We start from the raw sequence: 27,279 nt of genomic DNA, 5'->3' as shown, positions 1-27,279 counted from the left end.
CAGGTCTGCTGGAGGCTTTGAGGGTGAGCGTATGGAGAGGCAGAGCTCTCCCTCGCAGAGGGGAAGGACTGGGGAAAAGATAGTCCCCGCAGTTCTGAACCAGTCTGAGGTGTGAGGAGCAATGAGTAGGGAAAAAAGGGCAGCTTAGTGAGCAGAGAGCTGAGAGTTGCGTTGTGTACAAGTCATTAATTGCCAAGTGCAAGGCGAGCGGGGGAAATGCACAGTGGGGAAAGCTAAAAGAGCTGGGCAAGAGGCGAACAGAGTTTGCTGGGGACTAGGCCACTCGCAGAGAGGTCTAGGTAAGTGGAAACCAGTTGTGGCACTCAGCTAGAAGGGCAGCAGCGGGGAAGATAACCTGTGTGTTAATACCGGGTCACAAGGAAGCTGCAGACAAACCTATAGCAAAGACTAAATAATGATTGCTAGCAGGGCATGTAGTACTCACTGTGAAACACGGCAGGCAGGTGCTGCGAAGTTGTGGTGATGGCTGTGTTCTCTGCTGTTCTGTCACTGTTGGCTTGGTCTCTGGAAGTCATGATGATGAAAAAAGGCCGGGTGCTCGCTTTCCCATGTGTGCAGCATCAGGGGTGGCTGCCGCAGTCTTGATAGCTGTAATCTGTGTTCCCCTCCAAGGACATGGTTTCATCTCAGTGATGGTGATACACTGCAGCAAATCGGAACACCTCAAAGGGACGTCCTTGAAGGCAGTCTCTTCGGAGCTAGGTATTTCCTTCCAGAGTTGCCAGACCCCGTTCCCATCTGCCCTGTGGTCCGCAGTGGCAGCGGGGTAGCCCGGAGCCTGCTGCAGGAGAGTTTCTTGCCAGACTGCTGCTCGCTGGCTGTTTCGATGGGCAAAGTGGCTTATTCTAAGACCTCGGGGTTTTTTCTTTTCGTGCTTAGGCAAAGTTTAAAACAACACTGCCTTCAGCTCTAAAGCACAGGGCTATCAGAGGCAAGGAGGGAAGTTCAGTGTCTTAAGCACAGACTCTTTTGTCGTGGTTGATGAATGCTTCTCTCTTTAGCTGCTGTCATGATCCCTGCCATCAAGTGCTTGTGTGCAGTCTAGTTTTCCGTGCAGGGAACGTTTTTTTGGTTGTCTTCTGAATGATGACTACTGCAAGAGATGTACGCCTGTCTTCACGCTGCTGCGCCCACAAAATCTACAGCAAAGACAAGGGGGACAGAATTGAGAGGACGGTTAATTTGCAGATGAAAACTAATTTTCCCTCTTAACAAAAACAAATACTGCAGTTAGCGTTCCTCTTGCTGGCCTAGTGTGAGTATTGGCAGAAGCGAAAGCCACTCCAGTATTATCTTTCTTTACTTAGAAAATAATATTAGGAACACATGGCAATTTTTAGTAAGCAGGGGAAATCTTAGTGATGCATCATCTCTTCTAGGGAATCCTTACCTGACTGAATTTACACCTCGTTCCGTCTTTGCAGGGGTTGTGTGTATGTTCCTTCATGTTCCCCTAGTATTAATTATAAATGCAGAACTAATTTGTTATGATTTTTTAAGCTGACCCCGATTTTATATCGGTGCTAATTTGCATTGAGTCATATTTCACATCTGCGTTGCTGCTTGTTTTGCTCTGAAAACAGTTCAGTGTGAATAGTTTAATACTTGTTTCATCCCGGCACTAAAGTTGTGTTCGGTGGAACTAACGAATGGGTATTTTGAAAGACATGCCTCGTTGTTTTTAAAATGGTGAGGCGGAAGTGGGCGAGTTGTTCATCAGTACAGCTTCTTTTGGTTTTGTAGTCCTCTGCTGTGGGAAGATAACAATGGGGGTTTCATTCTTTTCAGGGCAGCAAAGTACAGACCAGGGTTGGACTACTGATGTTGCTTTGCACTTGGCTAAGCAACTGCTCGATCGCTGTCACCCACTTCCTTCACAACCCAGCCAACGTACCTTTCGTATCCTTCGCCTGCCTGCAGAGTAGAACTGCTTGCCTTGAAATTCTTTGGATTGTCCACTGACTAAAGTACATAAGGCTAAACTGTCACCTCACCTAAACTGCAAGTCTGTTTTGGAACAACTATATATCTCTTTGGTTAAGCAGACAGTTACTGAGAAAAGGAATTTCAGGGAAGCCCCTGAAGCCACCCAAGTCCTTCAAAGTAGGAGCTAGCCGCCAGGCTTTCATCTGCTATTTTGCCTGCTTCCTAAGGAAGCTCGGGATTACTTGTGCAACTCACTTGAACTGGGAATTGATACAGGGAGAATTACGTTACATGTGTTGTGCTTACGAAATATCTCCAATACCCTTAACAAGAGCTCTAGCTCACAGGGCAGATAGCTGAAAACCTTGGAGAAGAGGAGCAGCTCGTCCAAGGCCTCTGTGCACTTTTGCTTGGCATTTCCATCTACTACAATGACAATTCCCTTGAAAATTACAGGAAGTAAGTATGATGTAGAAATGAGAGGACTGTAGGGAAAGGTTCTGTCAATGGCAGGTGGTGGTTTGGGGCTTTTAACTGAGGTGGTGCAGTCGAGAATATTTGGTTGAGTGTTTTCTATGCGTGTTTCTTGCGGGATGCTAAATAACTGACCCCGTGTCTAGCCAGGGGAAGCAGAAAGTTGTTTTGCGTAGGTGGTGCTAGCCTGCGTGTTCCTGGGCCGAGAATAGATGTCGGTGGCAACTAAAAAATCGCAGTTTGAATGCAAAGCATCCCGGGAGGTTAAGACTTGAGAGAGAATCAGAGTTGTACCTGCAAAATCCACCTTGAGGGAAGGGTGGGCTCATTTCTCTTGAAGTCTTGCACTGTGATTCATTTCTCTCTTCCTTTTAGAGAGAAGCTGAAACAGCTGATTGAGAAGAGGATTGGCAGGGAGAACTTCATTGAGAAGCTTGGCTTCATTAGCAAACATGAACTTTATTCCAGAGCTGCTCAGAAGCCACAGCCTGGTTTTTCTAGCCCAGACCACATGATGTTTGATCATGAGTTCACCAAGCTTGTGAAGGAATTGGAAGGTGAGATGTTCGGCTCATTTCTGGAGTTTCTGTGATGAACTGACGACTGAACTACCAAAATGTGCTGCGTGTAACTCTCTTAAAAGCAGCGTGATGATCCTAAAATGGTGTATTCTGAAAAACATGTTACAGTAATAGCTGTAAGGAATGATACACCCAAGCTCGCAGTTCAAGCGCTTGGTAAACATACTCCCGGTGCAAGCCCGTAATCAGGCCTTGTACTAACTGGATAACTTCATATTCTTCAGAGAAATGACTCTTAATACGTGCTGTGAGTTAGCACACTGTGGCCCAGGGCGTATTTACCTGTGCTCACGTAGAGACTGAAGTATGAAGCCCATACTGTGGTCACAGAAGCTTGATTTGTGTAAGTACGCAATTAGATATTTGCTGTTTCTAACTGATTCATTAAGAAAAATTACGAATGCTGAATTTCCTGGCTTGTTAGAAAACAACAGGGACTTCAGTGTTTTCCATCCTTCACAAGAGTCGGGTGGCCATCATCCTTAATGTCTAACTACTGTCCTGTTTATTAGCATTGCCCAACTTAAATCAGTCTAGAGAAGGAAAACACCTTGAAGCAGCAACAGTAAAGATGGTTTTGATGGATCTCACTTCATCTGCACGTTGCCCTTGTAGTCCCAAATCTTTCACTTATTTGCACGACTGCTTGGGCAACCGCTGTAGTGGAGCCGTAACGCAAGTAAAACGCACCTTTTCCGATAGGAAGGACTCAAACCCCACCCTTTAGCTTTTCTGAAACTGTGCAAAGCACTAAGTGTGCAAACCTCGCTATAAAAAATGTGCCGTTTCCTATTTTCTTAAACCTCTGTGACAATTGCTTTTTTCAAGTGCAGGTTGAGTTTCTCATGCCGTGAGCTCAGCTGAACTGGGTGAGGCTGTGAGACTGGTGCGAGGACAAAAAAAAAGGCGAACTGGGCTTTAGTTGACAGAAACTGTTTTTGACAGGTGTCATAAGTAAAGCTATTTACAAGTCCAGTGAGGAAGATAAAAAGGAGGAGGAGGTGAAGAAGACATTGGAACAGCATGACAACATTGTGACTCACTACAAAAAAGTCATTAGAGAGCAGGTAAGAGGGAGTTACGCTGTACACGCTGGCTGTCGGAGGCACCGCAGTACAGCTGGGTACCTGATGTTCCAAAACAAGTAACGAGGAATCTAGCGATGCAGAAACGCTTCTGAAAACACTTAAGCCGCCTTATGGCTCAAGTGAAATGTCAGTGTTTAGGATACTGGTTAAGTTTAATTCTTTTCCTGGGGTGCATCTGCTCTTTCCTGTGTTGAAGTGTTTCTTTTCAAATGAGTAACTGGAGAACTGGCAGCCCTCGGCTAAGAGATCGAAGTCTTCCTTCTGTGCTCTCACTTGTGAAAAGATGACAGACGAAATGTGGCTGAATGAAGAAATGAAGTCTGTCAGTGAAATTTGGTTATACCTGCTGTGGTTGGACTCTCAAATTTTTTTCTCCGATGGTAGTTCACTTGTTGCCACAGCTTAGACTGAGAAGTAGAGGAGCAAAGCTAATTACCTTAAATAGCTAATGAGGAACTGGAGCAGGTGGTTTTAGTTCAGGGGTCTGGAGTGGCCACAGAATATAGCGGTACTTGGGGAATTAAGGGGTGCTTTTGCGCTGCCAGTGAGGCTTTATTGAACACGTGATGACTTCTTTAAAGACTCCTGAACTGGACCCAATGTGTGCAGGCTTCAGTGCGAGAGAGCAAAAGTGCGATGACGGGATTTCCTGTATTTCCTTTTTCTTTCCCTGCTGTTGCTGGTGCGGGGGTGCTGGAGGTCTCCTCCAAAAGGCATCGGTCGGCTGGGACGGGCCGCTTCTGTCTTTCCCAGGCTTTTTTCCTCTGAGTAGCGACCTAGGTTTGCGTGCGGCTTTTCTGCCCGTCTGTCACAGGTAGCGCTGACAGTGTCGCTAACCAGTAATGTGCAGTGGTGGAGTTAAGGTGTTTGTGTCTTCATTTGCTGTCCTGACAGTACGGTATTCAAAAGAGTTAAGATTCTAAGTGCCCTTTTTTCCTTTCACAGGACCAGGAGCTTGAAGAATTAAAACAACGAATTAACACTTTAACATCTCAAAACGAACAGCTCCAAGCAACAGTTACGCAACAAGTGTCGCAGATCCAACAGCATAAGGACCAGTATAATCTCCTTAAAGTACAGCTAGGTAGGCTTCAGAAAGAATAATAAGAACTAATCTCGCTAGCGCAAAGATCTTGCGTGATTTATGGCGGGCTACAGAAGAGCTCCAGCGGACAACCTTCTGTCACTTTGGCCACGCTGCTGTATGTCCTGCAGCCTATGAAAACTTCCCCTAGAGATAAAATACAAGTTTTTTCAAGTTGAGCATTGCAAACAATTTTGTTTAAGCATCAGGTTTCTTTCATTAACTAAAAATACTGGGCTTTGCTTTTAACTGCCTTTAACCTTAGAGAAAAAAGCCCAGTGAGAGCTGAGAAGACAGCTTCAAAATGCAAATGAGATATAATTTGTTCTTGCTTTGTGCTTAAGTCTTGGGTCTCTTGGAGTAATAGTACCGTTTTCTGCAAGATCCGTTTGAGCGCTTGAGCTAGGGCCTATCTGCTCCTGAAGGAGACGGCTGTAGAGCAGGCAGTGCACTTAGGTGGACACACGGACATGCCGGGATTAGCGACAGCTTCTGACCCGATCCCAGTGTGGCTGCGGTTGCCCACGACAAAAAGCAAAGCCTGCCCTCGCACCCTTGCCGGTGCACCCGGTGAGGGATAAGAGACGAAGCTTGCTGTAGGAACTGTTGGCTACCGGGGAGCTAAGTTAGTCCAAACGAGTCGCGGCCCGTTCGGAGTTAGACCGTGAGCAGATGGGCTGCGGCGCGTGCTGGTCGGGGTCTGTGAATGAGAGCCCAAAGTAGGGAAGAGGTGTGGTGTGGCCCATGTGCAAGAGGAGGCCTCTTACTGTTGCTACAGAGATGGCTAACCGAATGCTTAAATCGGGAGAGTATATTCAAGTTATTCCAAGGTCAAGATGCCTCGTAAGCTGGGTATGACATGGTTTCAAAAAGTAATTCTGCCCTCAGGGTTGTTTGTGATGGAAAATACCTAAGGAAACTCATGTCCTTCTATGGAATGATTTGTCTGTGAACTTACTTTGGATGAACCGAATGACTGAAGCGGCAGGCAGGTGCAGCCACCAATACGTACTCGAAGGAATGGCAGATTAGAGCTCTTGATTCACCTTTTGATAGAGAGTTCTTAGCTGCTCTGCTTTGGTTCTTCAGTCAGAGTGGCTTGTATTGCCCCGCGGGGCGGGAGGAGGGCAGGCAACAAAGACTCTAATCGGCACGTTTGAAGCTAACTTCAAAATGCTGTTGGTGTTTGTTACCTTTGTTATAATCTCTGTCTTTTAGGGAAGGACACTCAGCATCATAATTCCCACGGTGATACGCTTCAGATGAATGGCATTCAGATGGAAGAAGTGAGCAAACTGAAAGAGGAGTTGGAAGAATGGAAAAACAAGCATGAACTGCTGCAAGGGCAGTTAAGGGAAAAGGATTCTCTGATTGAAAAACTGGTAAGCGCTAACTCTCACACCAGGCCTTGATGCAGCTTCCAATTCCCGTTTTCAAATGTAATTTGCCTTAAGCTGTGCAAGTCCTCATTATGATGGCAGTCGAGCAATCATAACTGATCATTGTTATTATAGGAAATACGGTGGGAGACGGCTTGAGCAAAACCTTTTGTGCTTTGCCCTGTTCCCAAGAGTAATTTGTGCAGCTGACCTGTTGGATTGTAGAATCAGGGTTTTCAGTGTGTTTTGGGAAGAAACAGTAGGAGTCTCTTAGGAGCTTTGATGGGGTAATGCCTAGGACACATTTATGGTGGCCTGCTTGTAAAATGCAGGATGACGCATGCTTGTCTTATTTTGTGCCCGTCTGCTGCATTTCAATCGGTGAAAGATGCTTTTGCATCCACCTTAGAGGAGACCATGCAGCTGCTCGGGTGTAGTCGGAGAGCTTTGACGTGCATTTCTTAGCCTGTTTGCACCTTCTCTGCCGGGAACTTTGACCATGCAAGCACGTGGTTGGCTTTGTGTTCTGACAGCGTGGCTGTGTTGAGCCTGTCTAGTTACACGGCTCATTTTCCTGTTGCTGTTACAGAAGTCTTCACAGTTGGAAATGGGAACAACAGAGCAGTCTTCGCAGATGAGCAAATCTGGTGGCTTGGAGCACAATAATGAACTACAGAAGGTGAACTTGTAGTATTTCAGCAAAGCTGTGGTGAACAGCAGTAGCTTGGGATGAGAAGGGAGCTCTGTCAAACTTGGGGGAGGAGCATCGCCTCCTGAGCCCGTTGGTGTTTGCCGTGCTGTACTTTTATGTGATGATGGCACTAATCTTGGGAGCATCAAGATGACGCATCCAAAAATGAATCAGTTGTTTTTACTAAGCAAGTTTGAGCCAGCAGAAGACACTTCAACTGACTCTTCAGACTTGCAAAATGTGTTTATCCATCGCAAAACATATGTTTAAATGTTGATGCGAAAGCTTCCGGGTATTAGATGTACAGCATAAAGTGTTTAAGTATCAGCAGATTCTGTAATTTAAGGTAGCCGTTGCTCAAAAAATACTTAGCAGGGAACTAATAATGCCTGGATTGATAAGTCACAATGGGTTTCTGCACCAAGAAAGGAAATGCGTAGAGGATGTGTGCAACGGGAGTGCTAGTGGTGTGAAACACCTCTGTAATCACAACCGAGGCTCGGACAGATGTCTCAGTTGGGCGTTCCACAGAAATGGGTTAGTAAGAGCAGGGCGGAAGAAAAATGCTGTGTGTTGCTGACTCATTTTGTCTTCTAGAGAAAGATGCTGTGCTCTCATTGAGAGCGAGATAGAGCTTTCCTCTCACGTATGCTAGTCTGAAGCAGTTAATGTCTGGCAGCATTTAACTTATCAAAAATTTCATGTGAATAACTACCTTGCTTGATCAAATTAACTTAAAAGTATGTTTTGCCTTTGTTTCCCAAAGGAATTAGAAATGCTCAGGAGTCAGATACAACTACAGTCTGCAGAAATCTCTAAGCTTCAGATGGAGAATCAAAAGCTACAAGTAATGGTACCCGTGAAAAAGTTTCTTATTTTCTCTTAGGGGACTAAATCTTGAAGACTTCACTTTGGTGCTTCTGGTGGCTGTAGCTGTGGTCCTAAACCAAGCTGGTTTTAAGAACACACACATCAGCAAGTGATTCCAGTAGTGTTTTAAATGAATTAACGTGTTATGTAGACAAATCCTGCATGAGGAAAGAGGGGGGGACTTCCAGTTACGTTGGTGTTCTGTGAGGCCATTGGTCCTCGGTATTTTTAAACAAAGGAATACCAACTAATCAGTGTTCTAAGCTGATAGCCTCAACAACGGAAACAGGCTCTTGTGAGACACAAACGCGTGCTATCGTGTACGTGAGAGGGACGATTATTCTTAGAAACGGTTGCGGATACTAATGTGAAAGCTGACGTACAGCTGAATGGCGGGTACATCTGTCTGTGCAGAACTCCAAATGCTTCAGAGCTTTTTTCAACAGTGCGTTGAAAACATTAGCCGATAAAGCGTTATAGAATAGCTAAATAAATGCAATCGTATCCTCAAAACTAGCTAATGGCATTCGCATTAGAAAGCGACAATGAGTTTAAACAACATGAGAAGGTTACAGCCGTTTCCGCAGCAGAACCAACGGATAAAGCTGCAGGAGCACGGGGTGCACAATCGAAACGAGGACAAAACATGGCAGGTTCAAGTGCAGGGTCTGCCTAGGAGAACACTTAACAGTCTCTTTTAGAGCGCAACTTCAGTGACATGAGGGTTGCACCTTGTGTTCTCCCCTATGTGCGCGCGAGCACGTGTGTTCGTTGAGACCCCGGGAAGCACAGATCTGTTTCCTGATGCCTTGCACCTCAGGGTATATATAACTACCCCACGTTGGCTAGACCGTAAGAAGAAACTATGCTTTTAAATTCTACAACTGACTGTATAACGTCTTGGTTGGTTGGTTTTGTATGCGAGGCATTCAGTGCTCTGACACTGAATTTCTCGTCCACAGAGTACAACTGCAGATCCCGCGTTAGGAGACAGCGGTGCAACAGCAGCACGCGGCTCTGGGTTGGAGGGACGACTTGAGCAAGAAATCCAAGAACTGAAGGTTGGTAGTGGACGAACACCAAGCCGAGTTACTTAATAGCGAGCCTTCAGCTAGGAGAACTTCTACAGTAGGGAAGGCTTTGGGTGCAAGTGGTTTGTTTCCTCAGCATCTGAAGTGTTTCAGGCTACACGGGGGAAGCTGGATTCGTCTCCTCCTTCATTTTTCACCTGGGAAATGCAGGCCTCGTCTGCCTTTGAAGAGTTAGTAAGGACAGTCTAGGAAATAGCTTCACTCCTACGTGGACGATCCAGTTAGGCTGGAAGGAAGGTAGCCACTGTTAAGACTTGTAGCTGCCTTACTCCTAGTTGGTAATCAGGGGAGTTTGGGTAAGGAAGTGTGTGGGAGCAGGGCCACAGGGTGCTTGGCGGGGTCGGAGCTGTTACAGGTAGTGTATGGAATGTGCTTGTAGGAAACAAGGCTTCAGCTGTTCTGTGCTTCTGGTGTAACTCGGTGTGGGAATTTTCCTGTTGCCAGAATGAAGTTAAAGCCCTTTCTGAGGAAAAAGAATCACTGAAACAGCACCTGGATTCATCCAGTAGTACGGTTGCTATTTTGCAAGATGAGAAAAGTAAACTTCAGCGAGAAGTGGCAGAATCAAAGAAAGAGCAGGATGATCTTCTGGTGCTTTTGGCTGACCAGGATCAGAAGCTATCTGCACTGAAGATCACATTGAAGGATCTCGGTGTACCGGTAAGTAAAACAATGGGTCAAGTGAGTTCTCGGGTCCGAGGCAGGTCTGAGCAGCCTGGGTATGGCCATACCTGATCCCTGGAGCGTGGTGAGGCGTCTTTGGGTGAACAGAGGGCTACCGAATCTCCCAGAGTCGCTTTCTGCGCTAAGATTGGCAGCCACCAAGAAAAGAGGACGGCTGCCCCTTGGAAGAGGTGTTGAGCTGAGGGATCTTGGGAGGTACGTGCCAAACTCCTGCGAGGAAAGCTGCTTGTCACGTACGTGTCTGAAGGACACCTGACCAGGTGCCTGGCCTTGCTGCAGCCTGCTAGAGGGCAGATGATGGCCCTGCTGTACTCCTGAGGGGTGGTTCCACACATAATCCAAGGGATAACTAGACAGCTTTTAGTCTGCCGCTTAAGCGGCGCCGCAAACGGTTTCTGTGTGCCTCGTCTTCTGGGCAGTTTCTTTAAAGATGCTTGTGACGCGCAGCTGGACGTGTGGCTGTGAGGTGGACGTACCTAGCGGTTGTGCTGCAGTTACTGTGGCTGGGTTTCCTGTCGGGAGACAGTCGTTCCGTTGTTTATGCAATCCTTAAAGGAAGGATTACATGTTGGTTGTTACCAGTCACCTGGTTTAGCTTCAGCTGCAGGAATAGGGTTTGAAAGAGTCTGCGGTGGGCAGAAGGGTTACTGGCGTTGCAAAGTATTTGTAGTGATTGTAGATCCTGCAAGTGTAGCCGAGGAAACTTTGAGTCTGACTTTTAAATGACTTAAATAGGGAGAAAGCACCCTCGAAGACCTTAGCAGCTTCAGTCGTGGCATGGCAGAGCATGTTTTCCTCCTCAGCCTATTTGGAGGAGAAGGCGAGTTTCAGTTCATGCACTTGTGAGGGAAACTGAGGCACATCACCTGTGAGGTTGGTTACTGCGGTGCACAGGGCAGAACCGATGGTGCTGGCCGCAGGCGGCCGCTCTCAGTTGTCAGCCATCCCGAGCAGAGAAGTTAAAAACCGTGTGACATTACAAGATGACGCTTGCCTTCATTAAGTGCTAACTGATATATAGCATGATAATTTCAGGCTAGCTTTAAGCTTATTTTCACTTCCTTGGCATTTGTCTTGCCTTCGAAAGGTTGGATCAGAGTAAGGGATGTTACTGCTCACAACAGATGTTTCTTAATTTCAGGTTGAAGATGAAGATGATATTGAATCTGGAGATCAAGGGGATGAAGATGAGGATGGGGATGAAGAGGAGCAAGACTAGAATGCTTTTGTGTGTTAACATGAAAACTAGGTTGCGTTATTATTGGCAAAAAACCCCCTCTCTTACTGGTATACAAAGCAAAACATCTGCTTGTGCAAAGCAGATGGGAAAATGGCAACTGTGGGACTAGTTATAAGTTACTGAAGTGTTTGAAAACCCTTCGTACTAGGTAAAGCAAACAAAAGTCACTGTTTAAGTTCTACATGAGTATCCCAAATTGTACTTGTTTAGAAATTGCTTTAGACACTGTTTAAAGCATGGGGATGACGATGTTGCTGCATTGTCATCGACAGAAGTTCTGTGCGTTTGTCTATGGTTTTAACCTTCTGGAACTCTTGAATTAATTAAATACAAAAGTATTTGGTTTAACATCTGTCAAATGGAATCATTGCCCCTGCCCTCAGCAGGGAGCTTCAGTGTCATTCGTGGCGTCCTTCAAAGGGCAGTGGCGCGGTGGAAGGGTTGGGGTGGCTGCAGCGTGCGGCGGCCGCTGCCGGCCTCCTGGGCTGGCTCTCTGGGTGCGAGCGGACCTGCACAGCTCCGAGTGCCTTGACACCAGCTACGGCTGCGCTGGGAGCCTCCACGGGAACCGCAGCGCTAGCCTAATAACGTGGAAGAGGTAGCGTTTTTAAGAAGATTCTCTGTGGAGTAACAGACCAATATGCTCTTTCTAAAGATCTACTGTGCTACTGAGTCAGCATAAAACAAGTAAAAGATCTTGTTGACTACTTGAGTAAGGAAATGAGAACTACTATGATTTATATTAACTTATTGGCTTACTGAATGAAAGATAAAATTTTAAGAGAAAATGAATACAGTAAATGCATCAATTTCATTTTTTGGTAATAAAAATAGGTATGTCCACGTAGTACTCATTGCTTCAATTCTCTTGTCCTGTTTTAATCAAATAGATTTTAATATGCATGTGAAATTGTCTAAAACCAGTCCAGGGTGGCAGATGAAAGTAATAATAACCACGTACTGGGGTTCTGATTACACGGGTATATAGGGGTGCTGGTTCCGCTTCTGCATTTTTCCACAACACAGACTTCAGTAGCTGCTTCCCTTCCTTAGAGCTTTTTAAAAAGAAAATTATTCCTTAATTAAATGATAATTTAAGGAAGACGAGGAACGAAAGACTTTTTCAAAGTCATCTCATACACTCAAGGGTGCGTTTAACATCAGATTGTTGGAAGGAGTAGTTTAAGCTCGGCTCTTGCACTTCATCCTTGGGCAGACTTTTTTGGCACCGAGGGCAAAAGAGCAAGCATGAGAAGCGATGGTAGAACAGGAGCTCAAGTACCATGTCACTCGTGGGGCTTACTTCCATATGAGGCCTGGTTCTTACCTTCAGCGTGACAGGCTTTCTGCTGAGCACCGCACCTCGAGAAGGAGCTGCGAGCAAGCAGCTTGTGGGTGTTGCCTGTCCCCCTTCTCATTTTCCTGTGCAAAATCCAAGACTGAGGGCAGAAGCCTGCAGGCCCCAGAAAGCTCCGCGAGGTGCCTTTGCCAAGTTTACTGACACAGCAAGAGTTGCAGATAAATTTACTGAGTACTTGAATTCTGAGGCAGTACTTTATCTTTTTTTTTTTTTTAAGGCAGGAGATGCACAAACTACAAGTAAAAAAGCTGGTGCACAAGGCCTGCAGTGCTCTTGCTGCTGGTTCAGTGATGTGAACAAGTTCTGTAAGAACTGACAGTATTGCTGCGTGCAAACCCTTATCACAAACACACTGCATGAATTCAGCCCAATCGAGTGACTTAGGTCTCTAATCTCAGTGTACTCTGGTTGACGTTGAACAGAAGAAGATACCTCACGGAAGGCGGTACAATAGCATGTTGACCAATAACACAGCATGGATTTTTTTTTTTTGTTTTCAGTGCAAAAGAGGGAAGTGAAGGGTATTTACTTTGCCAAGGGTGTTCTGGAGCTCTTGTGTCCAACTGGATTGATACATGGCTTTTAAAGTTAACGGGGTATAATAATAAACAGTAGTGTAACTTAATGCCCGAGCTTTCTGTGTTGGGACTTGGTACGAAGTAGGTGAAATGGTATGCTACCATCCTTACTCGCAGGTACTGCAGTCACCAGATGGGATCCGTACAAATAGCTCACGACTTTAAGCACGCGGCTCCCCCTGTGTGCACGAAAAGAGGCCGATCTCTCTTACCTTGTGAAAATGCTCTTTGTGACTGGGGATGGAGCTGTCTTGCTACTTACAATGTCTCTTACATAAATGGTGTTGGTAAGAACTGCAGTGAGATTCTTCCTTCAACCTGGACCCTAACTCAGGCCTCCTCGAGGTCAGCGAGAGCGGTGTGGTGTAAGCAGGGCCCCAGTTGGGCTTGCGAGGCGTGTAACTGGACCGTGTGCCATTATGAACGGCACTTGGATAGGAGAGGGGAAAGGGAGGGCACGCTCGCTTTTTAGGGAGTTCAAATTTGCACCGAGTGATTCAGTCACCAGTGTTACCACCTGAAGAAATGGGAGCTCCTTTCTGCGTGTCTGGGGAAGTCAGGTTTAAAACCACCTTTTTACGTGAGCCCTGGTAGTGGTGACGGCTTCAGTGCCCAGGTGTCCTGTCAGTGGGGGCAGTGCCACCCCCAGGGGCCGGGTGACAGTTTGTCCTCCCCTGCTGAGGCAAGACAGACCTACTTCTTTGTACCTGCTGGCCTCTCTTCCCCCATCGCTGCTGGCTGTGCTGTGAAGCGGTGCTTTTCGTTGGAAGCTGGATCCTTCAGTAGAGAGCGAAGGTGGCAATGAAGGAGGAGAGGACTGGTGTGGGGAAGTCTCCTGGCCCGAAAAGCCGCCGGGGCCTGTAGAGCTGGCCCAGCGGGGAAATCCGCTCTTCCCTCCCCCTGTCGCCCTGTCCCGCTAGGTGATCTGTGTCCTTGCAGGCTCTTTATCTATGCTACGCACCTTTTCCATTGCCCCAGATGGTTTTACTTCATTGTCTTCTGGGTGCCTGTCTGCGAGGTCTCTAAAAATGCTGTGGGCAAAAATAAATGGATATTGATGTAAGTTGTTCTTCAGTGCGTGACCGTGCCAAGGAGGCAAGCGTGCCTCTCTGGAGCAGAGGGAAGGGGAAGGGAGAAAGGAAGATAGGGGAAAATAAACGCACCTTTTCCTTACACCGATGAGACGGCATCACCTGAAAAATAAGCATAAAGGCAGACTCAGTCTGTGAAAGCGCAAGGCACGTGACGGATGGTCTGGCCTGATCTTCATGAGGAGCTGTTAACCCGGCAACCCTACCTGGCCATCAGTGCCACTCCCCAAAGACGGTATGCCCCAACTTTTTTTTGTTGCCATTCTCTGCAGTGTTATGCCTGGGAAGTTCTTCCTTTTGGATGCAACTTCAAAATGTTTGAAATGGCAAAAAATGAAGGAAGAGATAACTAGGTGGGGTAGGAAGTTCAGGAGACAGACAAACTGGTTACAAACAGGTTTTAAAGAAGCCTGTTCAAAGTGCTTTTCTCAATTAGAAAACCTGTTTTTTTGATTATTTTATTGCACCATCCTAGTGGTGTATCTTCCTGCTGGGAGCAGACGTGTCTGGATTATAACTGTGTTACTGTCGGATGGGTGGCCAGTGCCCAGAGGGTATTCACTTGACTCTGCATTCTTGGCTGGGTCAGGAAAATGAGATTTGTTCTTAATTCTTTGGAATCTTTTCTTGTCCCATCATGATTGGGACACCGTGAATGCAGGGTGGTTTTCCTCGTTCTGCGCAGCGGTTGGATCCTTTCCACATAGTCTCTCTGTCAAAGCAAGCGACTGATGGTAGCGAGGGGGTAAAGACATCATAGATTTCTAGCTCGCTTGCTGCACATACTGACATTGCTACAGATACACAGGCCGAGAGGTGCCGAGCCGTGGGGTACCAGGAGCGAGGAGCAGAAGTGAGTAATTCTGATTATTGTACGCTCACAGTAGAACACCATGCCCCCCTTGGCATCCAGAGCGCCGTGCCCAGCCCAGGCAGCGTGGGTCCCTTCACATACACCCTTTCAGCGCATGGCCTTTCAGGAAAGGTCCCGCGCTGCCTGGCCTGAACACGGGATGTCTTTGGAAGTTCTTTAAGACGGCTGCTACGCCATTTTCTGGATCAGTTGTTTGTGAAGTACTGACTTTGGGGAAGCCAAAGCAACCTTACCCGTGTTACGCAGCCTCTGCCTGCCGCTGGTCTTCTGCGAGCTCACAAATTGCCAAACCCTCTTCATTTGTGTGAAGTTCTTCCTAGAAAATAAAAGCAAAACAAAGGGTTCAGCAGTGTATACAGGCTTAAGACACCATTTTTTTTGTAAATACTTTACTGGAACGAACGTCTCCCTTTCTTTAAACTATAGGAATAAGGGAAAGTTTGAATGGGGAGAGGCTGGAGACTGATTGAGGGGGGAAACTGGTCGCGAAGCAATCAGATCCCCAGCCTGCGCGATGCCCAGGTAAGGCGGGTGTGGGTGTCCGTGCAACACGGCCGCTCGCTAAAGCCCTTCGGCCAGTTGTCAGCACGGTCTGTGTTCGGCAGAGCGAGCGGGACTTAATGCTGGCAAACCTGACGCCTCTGGGGAGGGGTCGGGGGCCCCGAACCACCTGCAGCATCGGTCTCCCTTCCCTCAGGAGGATTTTTACCCACTCTGCACTCCCCTGGCCACCTTGCTCGCTGAATCAATCCGCCCCATGAGCAAGGTTTGCCCCTGTCCCACAGGGCGGTTCCTCCCTCAGCCCCCAACGGACACTGGAGGAGAGCCAGGACCTTTTCACCCGTTCCTCCCGAGTGCCCAAGTGTTCGCCAAACAGCGTCTCCACTTTTAATGAATAGCTGACCGGGTTACCCCAGCCTCGTGCGTTCATGAGCAAAAGGACAGCAGTTGCAAAAGGACAGCTGCCATCACCCAAGAGTGAAGTCCCTGTGGCTGGCAGAGTTGCGCGCTTTTCTTCTGCAGCACAACTCCGTTGTGAAAAGAGTAGTCAAACACGTTTTTTATTTGCTCGCTATCCCTCTTAACTGCTCTGTAAGGTGGGACATGCTATCTGTTTCTCTCTGTTACACCATTTGGCACGTTTGTAAATCACAGCTCCCGTGCACGGCACTGCCGTGCGTGTCTGTGTGCGGTCTGCATGCAGCAGTGACCCTTTGCAGAAACGGGTGTTGGGAAGTGACGTCTACAGCTCGAGTCCCCACCAGGCGAGATGACGTAGCTCACCTGGCATGCCGATCCAACTAAACTGATTTTTGAAAAACCACAGGCCCTCTCTGAGGAGGCACATGGTGAACCTCTGTCACTACATAGGTAGTTGTGGCACTTACAAACTGCTCTCCTGATTTTATAGCCCTGTTGTGAAAGCTGTAGGTTTTTCCATACATATCCGACTCCTTTGCTCCATGAAGCAGGTGCAGAACATGACATTTATTTGAAATGATGTTTCAGAAACAAGAAATGGGTCTGGACAAGCCTGTGATCGCTTCCTACCACTTCTATAAGAAACCAATAACCTTATGACAGCGCTCCTAATAAAGGACATCCTACTGGGAGCAAACTGTGATGCAATGGACTCCCTTCCCGAGGCTAATGTGAAGGTCAGGCCAAGGCTGAAAATACCATTGGTGCCTAGTGTCGCGCCTTGGAGCTGAAAACTCCACTCCCGGGCAAAGAGGGGACAGTCAGTGGTCGCGAACGGTCGCTCGCAGGCAGCACGTGTTTCACTAGAAGCAGTGTAATAAATCACAGGGTAGACAGCCTGCTTGATTGGAGGGCGATACTAAAGAAGAGCCGTTGCTCTTCCTGCTGGTGCCTTTACAGCCGGGAAGACCCTTGAGAAAGCACGTGCTGGGGGGTCAGTGTTACAGAGGGGCCGCAGGCTGATCCCCTGAGAGCGAGCGGCACGTAAGCTCAGCATCAAGAAAAATGACTTAGCCCGGATGGTGGGCGAGACTGGAGGCGCAGGACAGCCGAGACTGCCCCAGCCATGGCAGCAGACGCAGCCACGGCAGCCAGATCAGTATCTCCGTACTGACCCGGGGTGCTGAGCCTACGTGACGGGCTGGGTGAGAGAGGTGCTTCCCAGCTCACAGGGCTGACACCGAGCACACAGGTCGCAAAACCAGGCCCACGCTACAGGAATGAACCATTTCTGAGTTTTCTGTGGCTGCGTCTCCAGTCAGGCCAGGGAAGAGCAGTCTGACTTTTATGCAAGTCCCTGGCTGCGCCTGGAAGCATCACCAAGAAAAGCTCCTGGGCAGTAAGGAGATGTGCCTGGCTCTGCAGGCTCAGGGACAGTCAGACGCGAGAGGACTACGTCCCACATCCAGAGAGCGAGAAGGCTCTCATTTAACGAGGGGCTCCCGGAGCGTCCCTGAGGGCTGCTGAGCTGTCTGGAGCAGCCAGGGCTCTTGGCAGGGCAGGGATTTCTAAACACCCTGTCTCACGCCAAGGAGCCACGTGGTGAGCCTGAGGAAGGCAAGTTCTGCACCCGCAAGAGGAGGCCAGCTTGCTCTTTGGCTTCTTGGCTCTCCGTTTGGGCCACGCTGGGGCCAAAGACAGAGCTGGTGCTAATGCACTTCTCAGCGGTGCTGGCCCCAGATTTCCCACAGAGCAGGAGCCAACTTGTGGAAGCGCACAAGTCTAAGGAGAAGTTTTGCCGGCACTTGCGTGACTCTAAATTTGCTTCTTGAACTCCCAATCACCAGCTCCTCCCCCTGCGGACAGATTTGTTGCTGGTATCTTAACAGATTTCCAGGGATGTTACGTGAAGGACCTTTCTTGCTCATTCTGTATCATCTGACTTACCCCGGGTTTTAGCCTGTCCTGTTTACTCATACCTCCTCTTTCAGAATGAAGTGCAGAGTGGAACAAACGGTCTGCAGAGCTGCGACTTGCAGCTTAAGTCACCAAATAGGTGCAAGATGGTAGGATCTCTGCCACCTCGGTGGAGCAAGGGCCAGGTTGCTGCATGCTCACGTCTCTAACTACAGGCTCTCTCTGTGGTGTGTATTTACACCATCACAGATTTGGACATTTCACTGGGTAAAGAGCTTAGCTCCCAGATACACATACGGTCCAAAGGCAAAGGAGAAATGGGGCTTCCCCACAATGTAGGGGAGTCCTGAGCCATGTAAAGGTTTAAGCTATCAGCACAAGCCTTCCTGCACCTCATTCGGTGACAGATTCTCGCTGCTGAACACTCACAAGATTCACTCTAGACTGAGACCGACGTACAGCCAAATGTCATCTCCCGCAACACAAGCAAGCTGGGTAATGGCAGCACACAGTCAGAAGCTGTGTCTCCCACCTGCCCTCCTGGGGGACCCCTGACTCCCATCTGCATGCTTTCAGCCCCAAAAATGATGATGCGAGGGACAGCAGGTTTGCTGGAGGTTTGCTGGAGGTTTGCTGGAGGTTTGCTGGAGGTTTGCTGGAGGTTTGCTGCAGGTTTGCTGCAGGTTTGCTGGAGGTTTGCTGCAGGTTTGCTGCAGGTTTGCTGGAGGTTTGCTGCAGGTTTGCTGCAGGCTGCATTCTTCTCCCGTGGCTCCGGAGGGCGTGCGTGTGGCTGGGAGGGAGAAGGCTGCGGAGGTGATTAGTTAGCCCTTGTTTATCCTTAGGCAGGGTTCTTCAACCATCTGGGCCTACCACAGTGATCCACGGCGAGCTCCTGCGTGGCCACCAGAGGTCACAGTGCTCCCACGCACGGCACGGAGCCCTGCCAGCCCCGGCTGCACACCGCAGCGCTGCCCCTGCCCACCTTACACCAGGGGAAGGGTTTCCAGGCTGACTAGGCGGTTGCATTTGCTTTTAAACTGAGCTGTAGGGCAAACAGCTATAATATAACTTACTCTCCGGCTACCCGAGTCTAGTAATTCTCAACCTAAAATAGCTTTAGCAGCCGATACAGTTTGAGGATGTAAGTTTATCTGAACCAAGAGCTGGAAATGGTACTTGGGATTGGACTTTAGCTGCAGAGCGCGCGTTGCCCTCCTGAGGCAGAGCGGCCAGCGGGGCCATCCTGTACCCACGCACGCATGGCGGTGCGGGCTGGGCTTCCCACAGCCAGGGCCGGGCTCTGTGGGAAGAGCTGTGCCGGCTCCCGGGATGCACAGGGTGAGCCTGCACCCGCAGGAGGGCTCGGCCAGCGCAGGCTCCGTGCTCCGGGGCATCCTCTCTGCATGCCCAGAGCGGTTCCCTGTTAGTGTGCTCCTGCCTGGTAGCCTCTGAAATCCTGGGGTTTCTGCTGTGGACTTGTTAAGCAGCAAACAAGGCTTTTCTGCTGTATTCCCCAGTAAAGACGGACGTGCTTGGCAGTTTTGAGTTGGTCGGTCCCCTTGTCCCCTGCCCCAGAAAAAGACCCGTTTATGCTCCAGCTGTCAGGCTGAAGCCAGCACTGCGTCAACTTGGGTTCAAACCTTCCACACTCAGTGTGGTGGTGACCATGAAGGCCTGTCTTTCTGCTCCTTGACAGAGAAGCAAAACAGCATAAGAGGGAGAGTTCTGGACCAGGCTAAAAGACCTGTTTTGTCACGGATCCACTGTGCGACCTCCGCAGATGAGCGGCTTGATTTGCCTCAACCTCCACGCAACTTCCTTTCCCGGGCTTTTGCAGAGTTCAGTGATGCGTGCTGTGCTGAAGGTGGATGAGGAGCCGACATCGCTGGCTGTGGGGCTCCTGGGAAATGCAGGTCAGAAGGCAGGCGCAGGGAGCTGCCAGGCTGAAGACAAGCTCGGGCCCTGCGCTGCCCTCCCCTCTCCCTGGCTCCCTTTTGGTTAATTGCTGCTCCTGAGTTCACTGCAAGGTGACTGGAGGGCTGCTTGTTTACCTACGTCTCAGTAAATCAGGGAGTTGTTAGTAAAAAAGCACCCAGGTTGAATGAAAAGCTTTATCTGACTGGAAATGCTGGCATGCTTGAGATGACACAGCGCGCGAGTGGCAGGCAAAAGTGTTTGAGATATCTTGCTAAAGCTTTCTAAGCTATTTTAAAGCACGAAATGGGAAAAAAAAAAAAATTCTGGAAAGAAAACCAATGCTAACTCTTCAACATTTTTCAGTGCAAAAAGTGTCAGTGTCTGTCTCCGCTCACACAAACACCAGGAACTGGAATGGACTGCCTGAAAGGTTTAAATGCAGAAAGTTGTTTAGTTGTTGGGAGGGTTGTTTTTCGGTTTCTTTTTGAGGTAGCTGTTTTCCCAAACATCTCTTGGTGGGAAAAAACATTTTCCCAGGTGGCTAGAGAAGAGAGCATCTGTTGTTAGGATGTCTGGTGAAGGAGCAAAGGGCTTCTCCAGCCTGTCACGGCCACGAGCCAGTACAGGAATGTGGGAGGCTGCCAAGGGTCTGATTTACTGGCGCTGCGTGTGGTCGGAGCTGTCGGTTTTGGCCCAGAGCAGCACACAAAGACAGCAGGTACGGCAGCCCGAGGCGACAGCAGCAAGACGCTCTCCATGCAGGTTAGATCTCCCCTGCTCCCTCCAGCATCGCTGCCCCAGAGGGCTGGGGCAGCGGCCGGTGCAGCAGTGACGAGCACAGAGCAGGCTCCAAGGGAGTCCTTGTAAGGGTAACTGCTCCTTTCTCCGTAGGAACGGACGAGGTTGTGTCAGCCCACCCAGATGTACAGGCACATGTCAAAGCTACAGCAGAAACATGCCAGGCTCACTCATCACTCCAGGAAATCCGCTTGGATAAGAACAAACTTTCTCTATTGTTTTTTTAAAATCTCTCAGACACCTACACTCAACTTTCTGTCATAAGCTGTCTGGAGCTGATTTTATCTTGCACGCTATGCACTTGGATGGGAAGGAAGGGGGTGACGGTTGGGCAACTGATACAAGGCTTCCACTCGGAGCAACGCCGGCTACAGGAGCCGATTACTCACTCCTCCTCCTGGCAGGGCCCAGTCGACCTGCTGTTCAAAGTATTGCCAACCACACGTGTAGCTGCAGGCTGCCGTGCCAGAACTAATGGGGCTCGGGCTGGGGTCTGAGGGGCTTGAACTGCTGGGAGTTTTGTCACCTCCTGGGCAGCCCGAGCAGGCCCGCCTACCTCCTGCGACCGCTACGCACCGCGAGCAACTGCTGCTTCTGTCCCCCATTTTCTGCTCTGCGGTACGAGAAGGATAACTAGTACCTTTCATCTAGAGGCTAGAAGCTTTCAGCAGGGAGATTATACCTTCATTCCCAAAGATGTTTTCAACACGTTATTCCTAATCCAAGACCAGACCTAGAGGCATCTTTTCTCTGGGGTTTCCAGCCCACGTGGATGCCTATTTCCCACCCATGAGAGTGCAGCGGCGTCAGCGAGGCCCCTCAGGACTGTCGCTCCCAGCTCCTGGCAGATCACGTCCTGCTCACCTGTGTGTTGTGTCGGTGGCATTTCCACCCCAAGCACTGTGGCTGGATACAGTATAGACGTCTGTTTGTTTGGCTTGCTTTTAAATTAAAGCCGGGATGCTGAAGAGTGACATATCAGTGATGCTATCATGTGTGACCCCTCAGGCTAAAGCCAGTGTACGCCAGCTACGGCCACGTGCCACCCCCGCGCTGCTGTGGCGGCGAGGTCCCGTTTCTGCGGGCTGCCCTGCCGGCGCTGGCCCACCGAGTGGGCTCACAGACGTGGCTGTGCCACCGCACCCGTGGCCTCGCTTCACGTCTCTGTGCAGCCTCGAGGACTCCACGTTACTGCGCCCTGAACGACGGGTGCTACCGAGCAGCGCTGCCAGCAGTGCTACGTTTCTCTGGCTACGGCGGAGACGGTGGCCTTGAAGGGCTATCCCAACGGCAAGACCATGCCATGACTTGCACTCGTTTATCATGCGCTTTGCAGCTCCACAGGAGCGGCTGGACTTAGGGCAGCTATGTCAGACACCTGACAACTTGGAAAACATGCCCTTTATCCAAAGCTATGCTCTAGAAGCGCGCTCTTAGGCTGGTTGCATCATCCGTACAGATCGCTGACTTGGCCATCTACAGACGAGTGCTCCTCCTATGCACACAGAGCGTGCGAGTGTCTGAGCTGGGCCCAGTGCTCCGAAGTGCTCTGATGTCATTACATGGGACTTGAGACAATTTCCCGGTAAAGTTTCATATATGCTTGAGTCACATCTGCCCTTTGCTCTGGAAACCTCCTGCTTTGACCTCAGCAGACAGCAGAAAAGATCCAGTGAGAAATTCCCCCATTTCTGCTCTTACCCTTGAAATGCAGCTTTTACAATGGGGCTGGCTGTACAGTATATTGCTTCAGCCTTCAACTCCTGCTTGGATGTTCCTGGTGACGCTCCCTGCTCCTCTTCAGAGGTTTGTGCCGACTTCTGATTGAGCAGATAACGTGACTGTTATTCTTTCTTCCCTGTTGCTTCATGGCATGCAACAGGACATTAATCAAAACAGTTGCTTCCAGGTACCTGCTGTTTCAGGAATGACCTATCTACAAACGTCTATTACTTGCATATTTGCTGCTGTATTCCCCAAAGAATATCCCAAATGAAGTGTCAGGGCAACAGGATTGATGATGTAGCACATTGTTCGATCTCTGAGAAGATGACAGGACTGACAGCACCTCTAAGTCAACGTGAGATCAGGAACTCCACAGAGGATCCCTGCTTTCTGCCAAAGCCACCCCTCACGTCCAGTCCTCCCTGCCATCATGGCAAAGCGGTGCCCCTTCCTCGGAGGATGCGGCCGAAGGCGTGCTTCCAAGTGCCTGTTGCGCCTGGCATTCAGCAACGGGCGTGAGCTGACTGAAGCTCTGGGGCCTGCCTCAGCTGTCTGCTCACATACAGTGCCCGTTACCCATACCTGCCTGGGAGGGAAGAGCAAGCTCGGAGGGAAGAGCGCTCTTGCAGCATGAAGCCCACACTCAGTTTCTCCTTGCGTCTCTGCCTGTGGTTTTCTAGGTGCGTGTGTATTGTCTTTCATCCGTCTGGGCCCCAAAGAAGCACCCGAGTCCCAGACTCCTCAGGAAAGAAACAGAGGGAGGGAAAGCCCCATTTCAAATGGCCTCTCTCTGAAAAGGTGTGCTGGTGCTATCCCCCACGTCTGCTTTCCACCGCAGCCCCTTACATCCAGTTCCCGCAGACACGGGTGAGCGCAGAGCCCTTCATCCAAAGAACACGAGACAGCAAGAGAGAGAGGGTTGTCAGTGTGATGGAAAAGCTGCCCTACGGGGGAGAGAAATGCAGACCACCTTGCAGTTGTGGCCTAAAGACAACGTCATTCACGTGGCCTGTGCGTGCCCCTTGCTGCGCAGCCCTCCGGTACCTCAGCTGGACAAAAGGAGGAGAGGGGTCCCGCCTGCTCAGTGTTTTCTGGATCAAAGCAGAAGGCAAATTAGGGAGGAAGGAGCCGGCCCCACGCAAGCTGGGTTCTTGTAACAACCTCGGAAGACAGACAGCATGTCGGAGCAACGGGCAGCAGCCGGTGTCTGAGTGTGCCTGGCAGAAGAGCAAGCGGGCAAAGACAAGCTCTGTCTCCTGAGTAAATGTCGAGCAATCTCCTGTGAGATCTTGGCAGCGGGAGCTATTCTGTAAAATCACAGCTTCCGCTGCAGTGTTTGTTTTGTGTGGAGCTGGGTTTTGTCCTATCGCCATCGGCAGGCGGGAGCTGCTCGGTCTGTGTGAACACAGGCACTCAGGAACCCTGGGCTGCTGGGACAGATCCCAGCCCTCCCGCTGCCTTTCCATGAGCCGAGCACGTACAGCCACCCAGACATCATCCTTCACGCGCCACGCAGACCTCGGTGCTGAGAGCTGCTCTTTGACTCAGCTGTGCTCCCGCTGCCCCAGCCCTAAAGGGTGGAGGATTTCTTTAGAAATTTCCAGCCACTGCAGAATAAAGACTGACAGGCAATACGGCTCCATGCTAACATCCTGCACGCCCCGCGCTGCCAGAAGAGTATAGAGTAAGAGTACCAGAAGGAGTTTTGCCTCCCTGTATCGTGGCTTTTGTTTTCCTCAAAGCACTGAGACTCCCGGGAGCTGCCGACCTGACAGCTCTAAAGACCAGGACGGCATACGGGGCAGCTGCAGCTCTGGTGTGCTTCTGGCGTACGGGCACTGCTGGCTCCGTGCTCCGTAGTTTCGCTGTATCTGGGCTGCGCTCTGCTGTGGGGAGCGCTGCTAACACCGAAGTACCAGGGTCTATGGAGTCATACCTGGCATCAGTGAGGAAACTTCAATGAGCATGTATTTTTCCCAAACCTGACTTCACAGTTTTCCAAAAAACAACAAAACCAGTTGCTTATCCTGCTGAAAAGCTGCAGGTCAGCCAAAGCGAGCCTGCTCTGCATTTAGCAAAAGCCAATCGGATGTGGCAGCTTTGACTTAAGTATCTAGGATGCTTTCCAGTTCCTCTCTGTGCTATCAGGAAATTCTTTACAAGAGGGGCCTCGTAGAAGCATTTTGTTACCATTATTACCACATGAAGTTTGGAATGGAGCTCGAGGAAAGGTGGTGTTTAAAAAGCACCTCGTTTGAATTCATGCCAACGGCACATTTTTGATACAGGATTGAAATGTCCTGGAGACGGATTTATGGCATGTGATGGAAACACTACACCGCGGAGACGGAGTTTGCACGAGTATGGATACATCCATGACTGTACCTTTAAACTGCCTGGGACTCTAATTAACATTTATTGCCATGGCTGCAGGTCAAGTGAAATACCTCCAAGTGCCTCAAAGATCCTTCCATGCTAAGATCTTAAAACTCTGTACCGATGGGGGGCTGCTCCTCAGCATCCATCTGGAAAGCGAGATACTGCGTGCTGGGGTTAACTGCGCCCAGGACATCCTCAGGGGACCGCAAAACCCACAGCTTCCGATGAAAAGCTCCCACTGACCTGAGAAGCCTATGGCTTAGTATTTGTCAAAACTGTAAAGATCTTTACTGTGGCATGAAACTTGAAAAAAACCTAAGGCAAGAATGTATTTAAATACTACCACTGGATGCACGAGTATTATTTTGAGCTGGTGGATTGTTTATACACTCAAAGAAATACACTTTCAGGAAACAAGGATTATAGCTTGGATTTGGCAAATACGTTTGGCTGAGTCAAGGTGGCATTTTTCATTTTCGTTTCATTTTGTTTTCATATCACTTCTTTTTAAGGAAACCCTTTGTATTTTTTCCTTTTTAATCGTGTTCGTGGTGAAAATAGCCAGGATTAGATGCTGAAAAAAGGAAATGTTTTGATCAACGCCAAACAAAGTTTTTATGAGTCTTCCTTCCACTCTGTTGAAAACATGCTTTCAGGTTGATGCAAAAGACCGTATTTTCTTTGATTTTTTTTTTTGTTCATCCTTAACAAAAATGCCCCTCTCAACCTAGCTTTCTAAATTTATCTACTCACAGCAGCTATGTTTTAAATATATCATCTATTCACAGCCTGTGAAGCTGTAAAGTAGAAACTGAAAAATAAAAGCAGCATTTCCAAGTTGATGCAGCTCCATCAGACTACAAGGTGCAAATGCTGCTCGGCCGAATGTGGACCGAGACGAAGCGCCCGTCCTGCTCAGCGAGGCAGACGGTCGCTCTGAAAGCCATCGAGTTTCTGTGGCGTGCTTGCTCCGAAGAGAAGGCTGCTCTGGCTGATCTTGTATGACTTAGCATTGGGTAAAACGAGGGCGAAGCTGGCTCCCTGTTGATTCAGAATACACACTGACTATGTGTACTCATAAATACCGGCAGCTCACGGGTGTTTAGGAAAATGGAAGATTCTGGTTCCTTCACGGTGCTCAGGAAAAGCTTTCCCAGTGCACCATTGATCCACCCTCGTTTGAGGCAGCTTCATGTGTAGACTGGGAAGAGTTCCTGACATTTACTTTCTATTTGGGAGGGCAGAGGGTGCTTTTTAGAGTCGGCAGAAAGAATGCAAGGGTTCGCATAGCCCCTCGGCAAATGAACAAAGATCACTTGGAAGCTATGCTCCTGCGTCGCTCCCTTTCTTTCTATTTGGTTCCGTTTCTATACTAGCAAGGTAATTTTTGGCGAAACGCAACTGAGCAAACCCTCTGGCTCAGAGCAGGCAGAAGAAGAAAGCACAGACTCAGCTGCCAGGATGAATTCTGCCAGTTGCAGAAGTCAGGACTCACTCCCCCAGTCGTAAAATTGAGTTAAAGGTCCAGCAGGCATTAAGGGAAGGCACGAACCGCCCTGCAAACCGCAAGCCTTGGAAGAGGTACAAACTAAACGCAGACAGGAAATCCCCCACCCAGCCGGGACCTGGAAGTTGCCTACACCTGAAGGAAAAGTAACTGGAGATGGTTTACTTTAGGTTGATCATTTGCAAATGACTGAATGTGAGTGACGTTAGTTCCCTTAGTTCTACAGTAATGTTATCAGATGAGTGAGAAATCGGCCCTTCCTATCTCCCTTGAACAGTTTCCTCTAACTGGTAGGTTCTCTCCTCTCTGAGACCTGATCCCGGTCTCCTTGAGTCAACGGCACTTTGTCACGATGCAGGTGCCAAAGGAGCCCTTCTGCTGGCCCGTACCTCTCTAGACAGCTGGGTCACGGTCTCGGGGCATTCAGGGCTGGCTGAAGCATGAGGAAAGGGAATCGTGACCTTGAGCTGCAAGGAAGGCTACATTTCTTGGTAGAACTGGGCTGCGATGCTCCAAGGATTGCTGTCTACGTAAAACGTCTTTGCTCCCGTCTTTACTGTTCCTCCACAGAGATCCAAAAGCCGACAAAGATTACAGGGCAACAGCTAGAGGTGCCTGTTTTATGGATAAGGCAAAACAGCCGCAAACGTGGCCAACACTCACGAAGAGGAAGCTGGCTGGGACAACAGTCCCATACTTTCCTCTCTGGCATCCCATTTCACCTGGCCTGAAGCTTTGCTAGAGTAACACATCTTTTCTGAAATCCACCCCCTCGTACTAGCAGTCAATGTTTCATTTCCCTATTCAGATGCCTCCCCTGCCCTAGCATGCCCTTGTTCGTTCAGACTAGCTCCAGCTAACTCTACGTGTATTTATCTTGCAGAAACAATCAATCACTTACGTTTTCTGGTTTATGGGCGTTCTCCCATCTGGCACCTGGCTCCATTGCAGTTTGTTGTGTTACGTGACCTCCCTGCCCTCCTGGAGACTCTGCCATGGCTCCCAGCTCCGTGCATCAGCGCCAGCAGCAACGGGTTAGACCCTGCAACAGAACGGGGAAGGACCGTGTTGCTACAACGGCCA

At 49.2% G+C, this 27,279-nt stretch overlaps 1 protein-coding gene and 1 long non-coding RNA gene across 12 annotated transcripts in view; one reads left to right on the top strand and one right to left on the bottom strand.

The window, feature by feature from the left end:
* USO1 (USO1 vesicle transport factor) overlaps nucleotides 1–11,477 on the top strand; it is a 35,007-nt gene extending 23,530 nt beyond the window's left edge. For all 11 annotated transcript variants that reach the window (XM_054824132.1, XM_054824129.1, XM_054824133.1 and 8 more), the window contains 11 exons: nucleotides 1,810–1,920; nucleotides 2,288–2,406; nucleotides 2,797–2,978; nucleotides 3,948–4,069; nucleotides 5,036–5,174; nucleotides 6,393–6,556; nucleotides 7,143–7,232; nucleotides 8,011–8,097; nucleotides 9,077–9,175; nucleotides 9,650–9,865; nucleotides 11,031–11,477. In XM_054824132.1, the coding sequence (XP_054680107.1) occupies nucleotides 1,810–1,920; nucleotides 2,288–2,406; nucleotides 2,797–2,978; nucleotides 3,948–4,069; nucleotides 5,036–5,174; nucleotides 6,393–6,556; nucleotides 7,143–7,232; nucleotides 8,011–8,097; nucleotides 9,077–9,175; nucleotides 9,650–9,865; nucleotides 11,031–11,108 (1,407 nt within the window). In that variant the 3' untranslated portion in view covers nucleotides 11,109–11,477. The remainder of the gene's footprint in view (nucleotides 1–1,809; nucleotides 1,921–2,287; nucleotides 2,407–2,796; nucleotides 2,979–3,947; nucleotides 4,070–5,035; nucleotides 5,175–6,392; nucleotides 6,557–7,142; nucleotides 7,233–8,010; nucleotides 8,098–9,076; nucleotides 9,176–9,649; nucleotides 9,866–11,030) is intronic.
* Nucleotides 1,038–27,279, bottom strand: LOC129205829 (uncharacterized). Its single transcript, XR_008576873.1, has 5 exons — nucleotides 27,098–27,279; nucleotides 15,266–15,348; nucleotides 14,231–14,260; nucleotides 14,029–14,098; nucleotides 1,038–1,160 (listed from the first exon to the last, which is right to left on the bottom strand). It is a non-coding gene; the product is annotated as an uncharacterized LOC129205829 (long non-coding RNA).

The sequence above is a fragment of the Grus americana genome, chromosome 4 (genome assembly GCF_028858705.1).
Source record: "Grus americana isolate bGruAme1 chromosome 4, bGruAme1.mat, whole genome shotgun sequence".
NCBI lineage: Eukaryota > Metazoa > Chordata > Aves > Gruiformes > Gruidae > Grus > Grus americana.
Note: the sequence above shows the minus strand (reverse complement) of the source record. Positions and strands in the feature narration are given on the sequence as shown.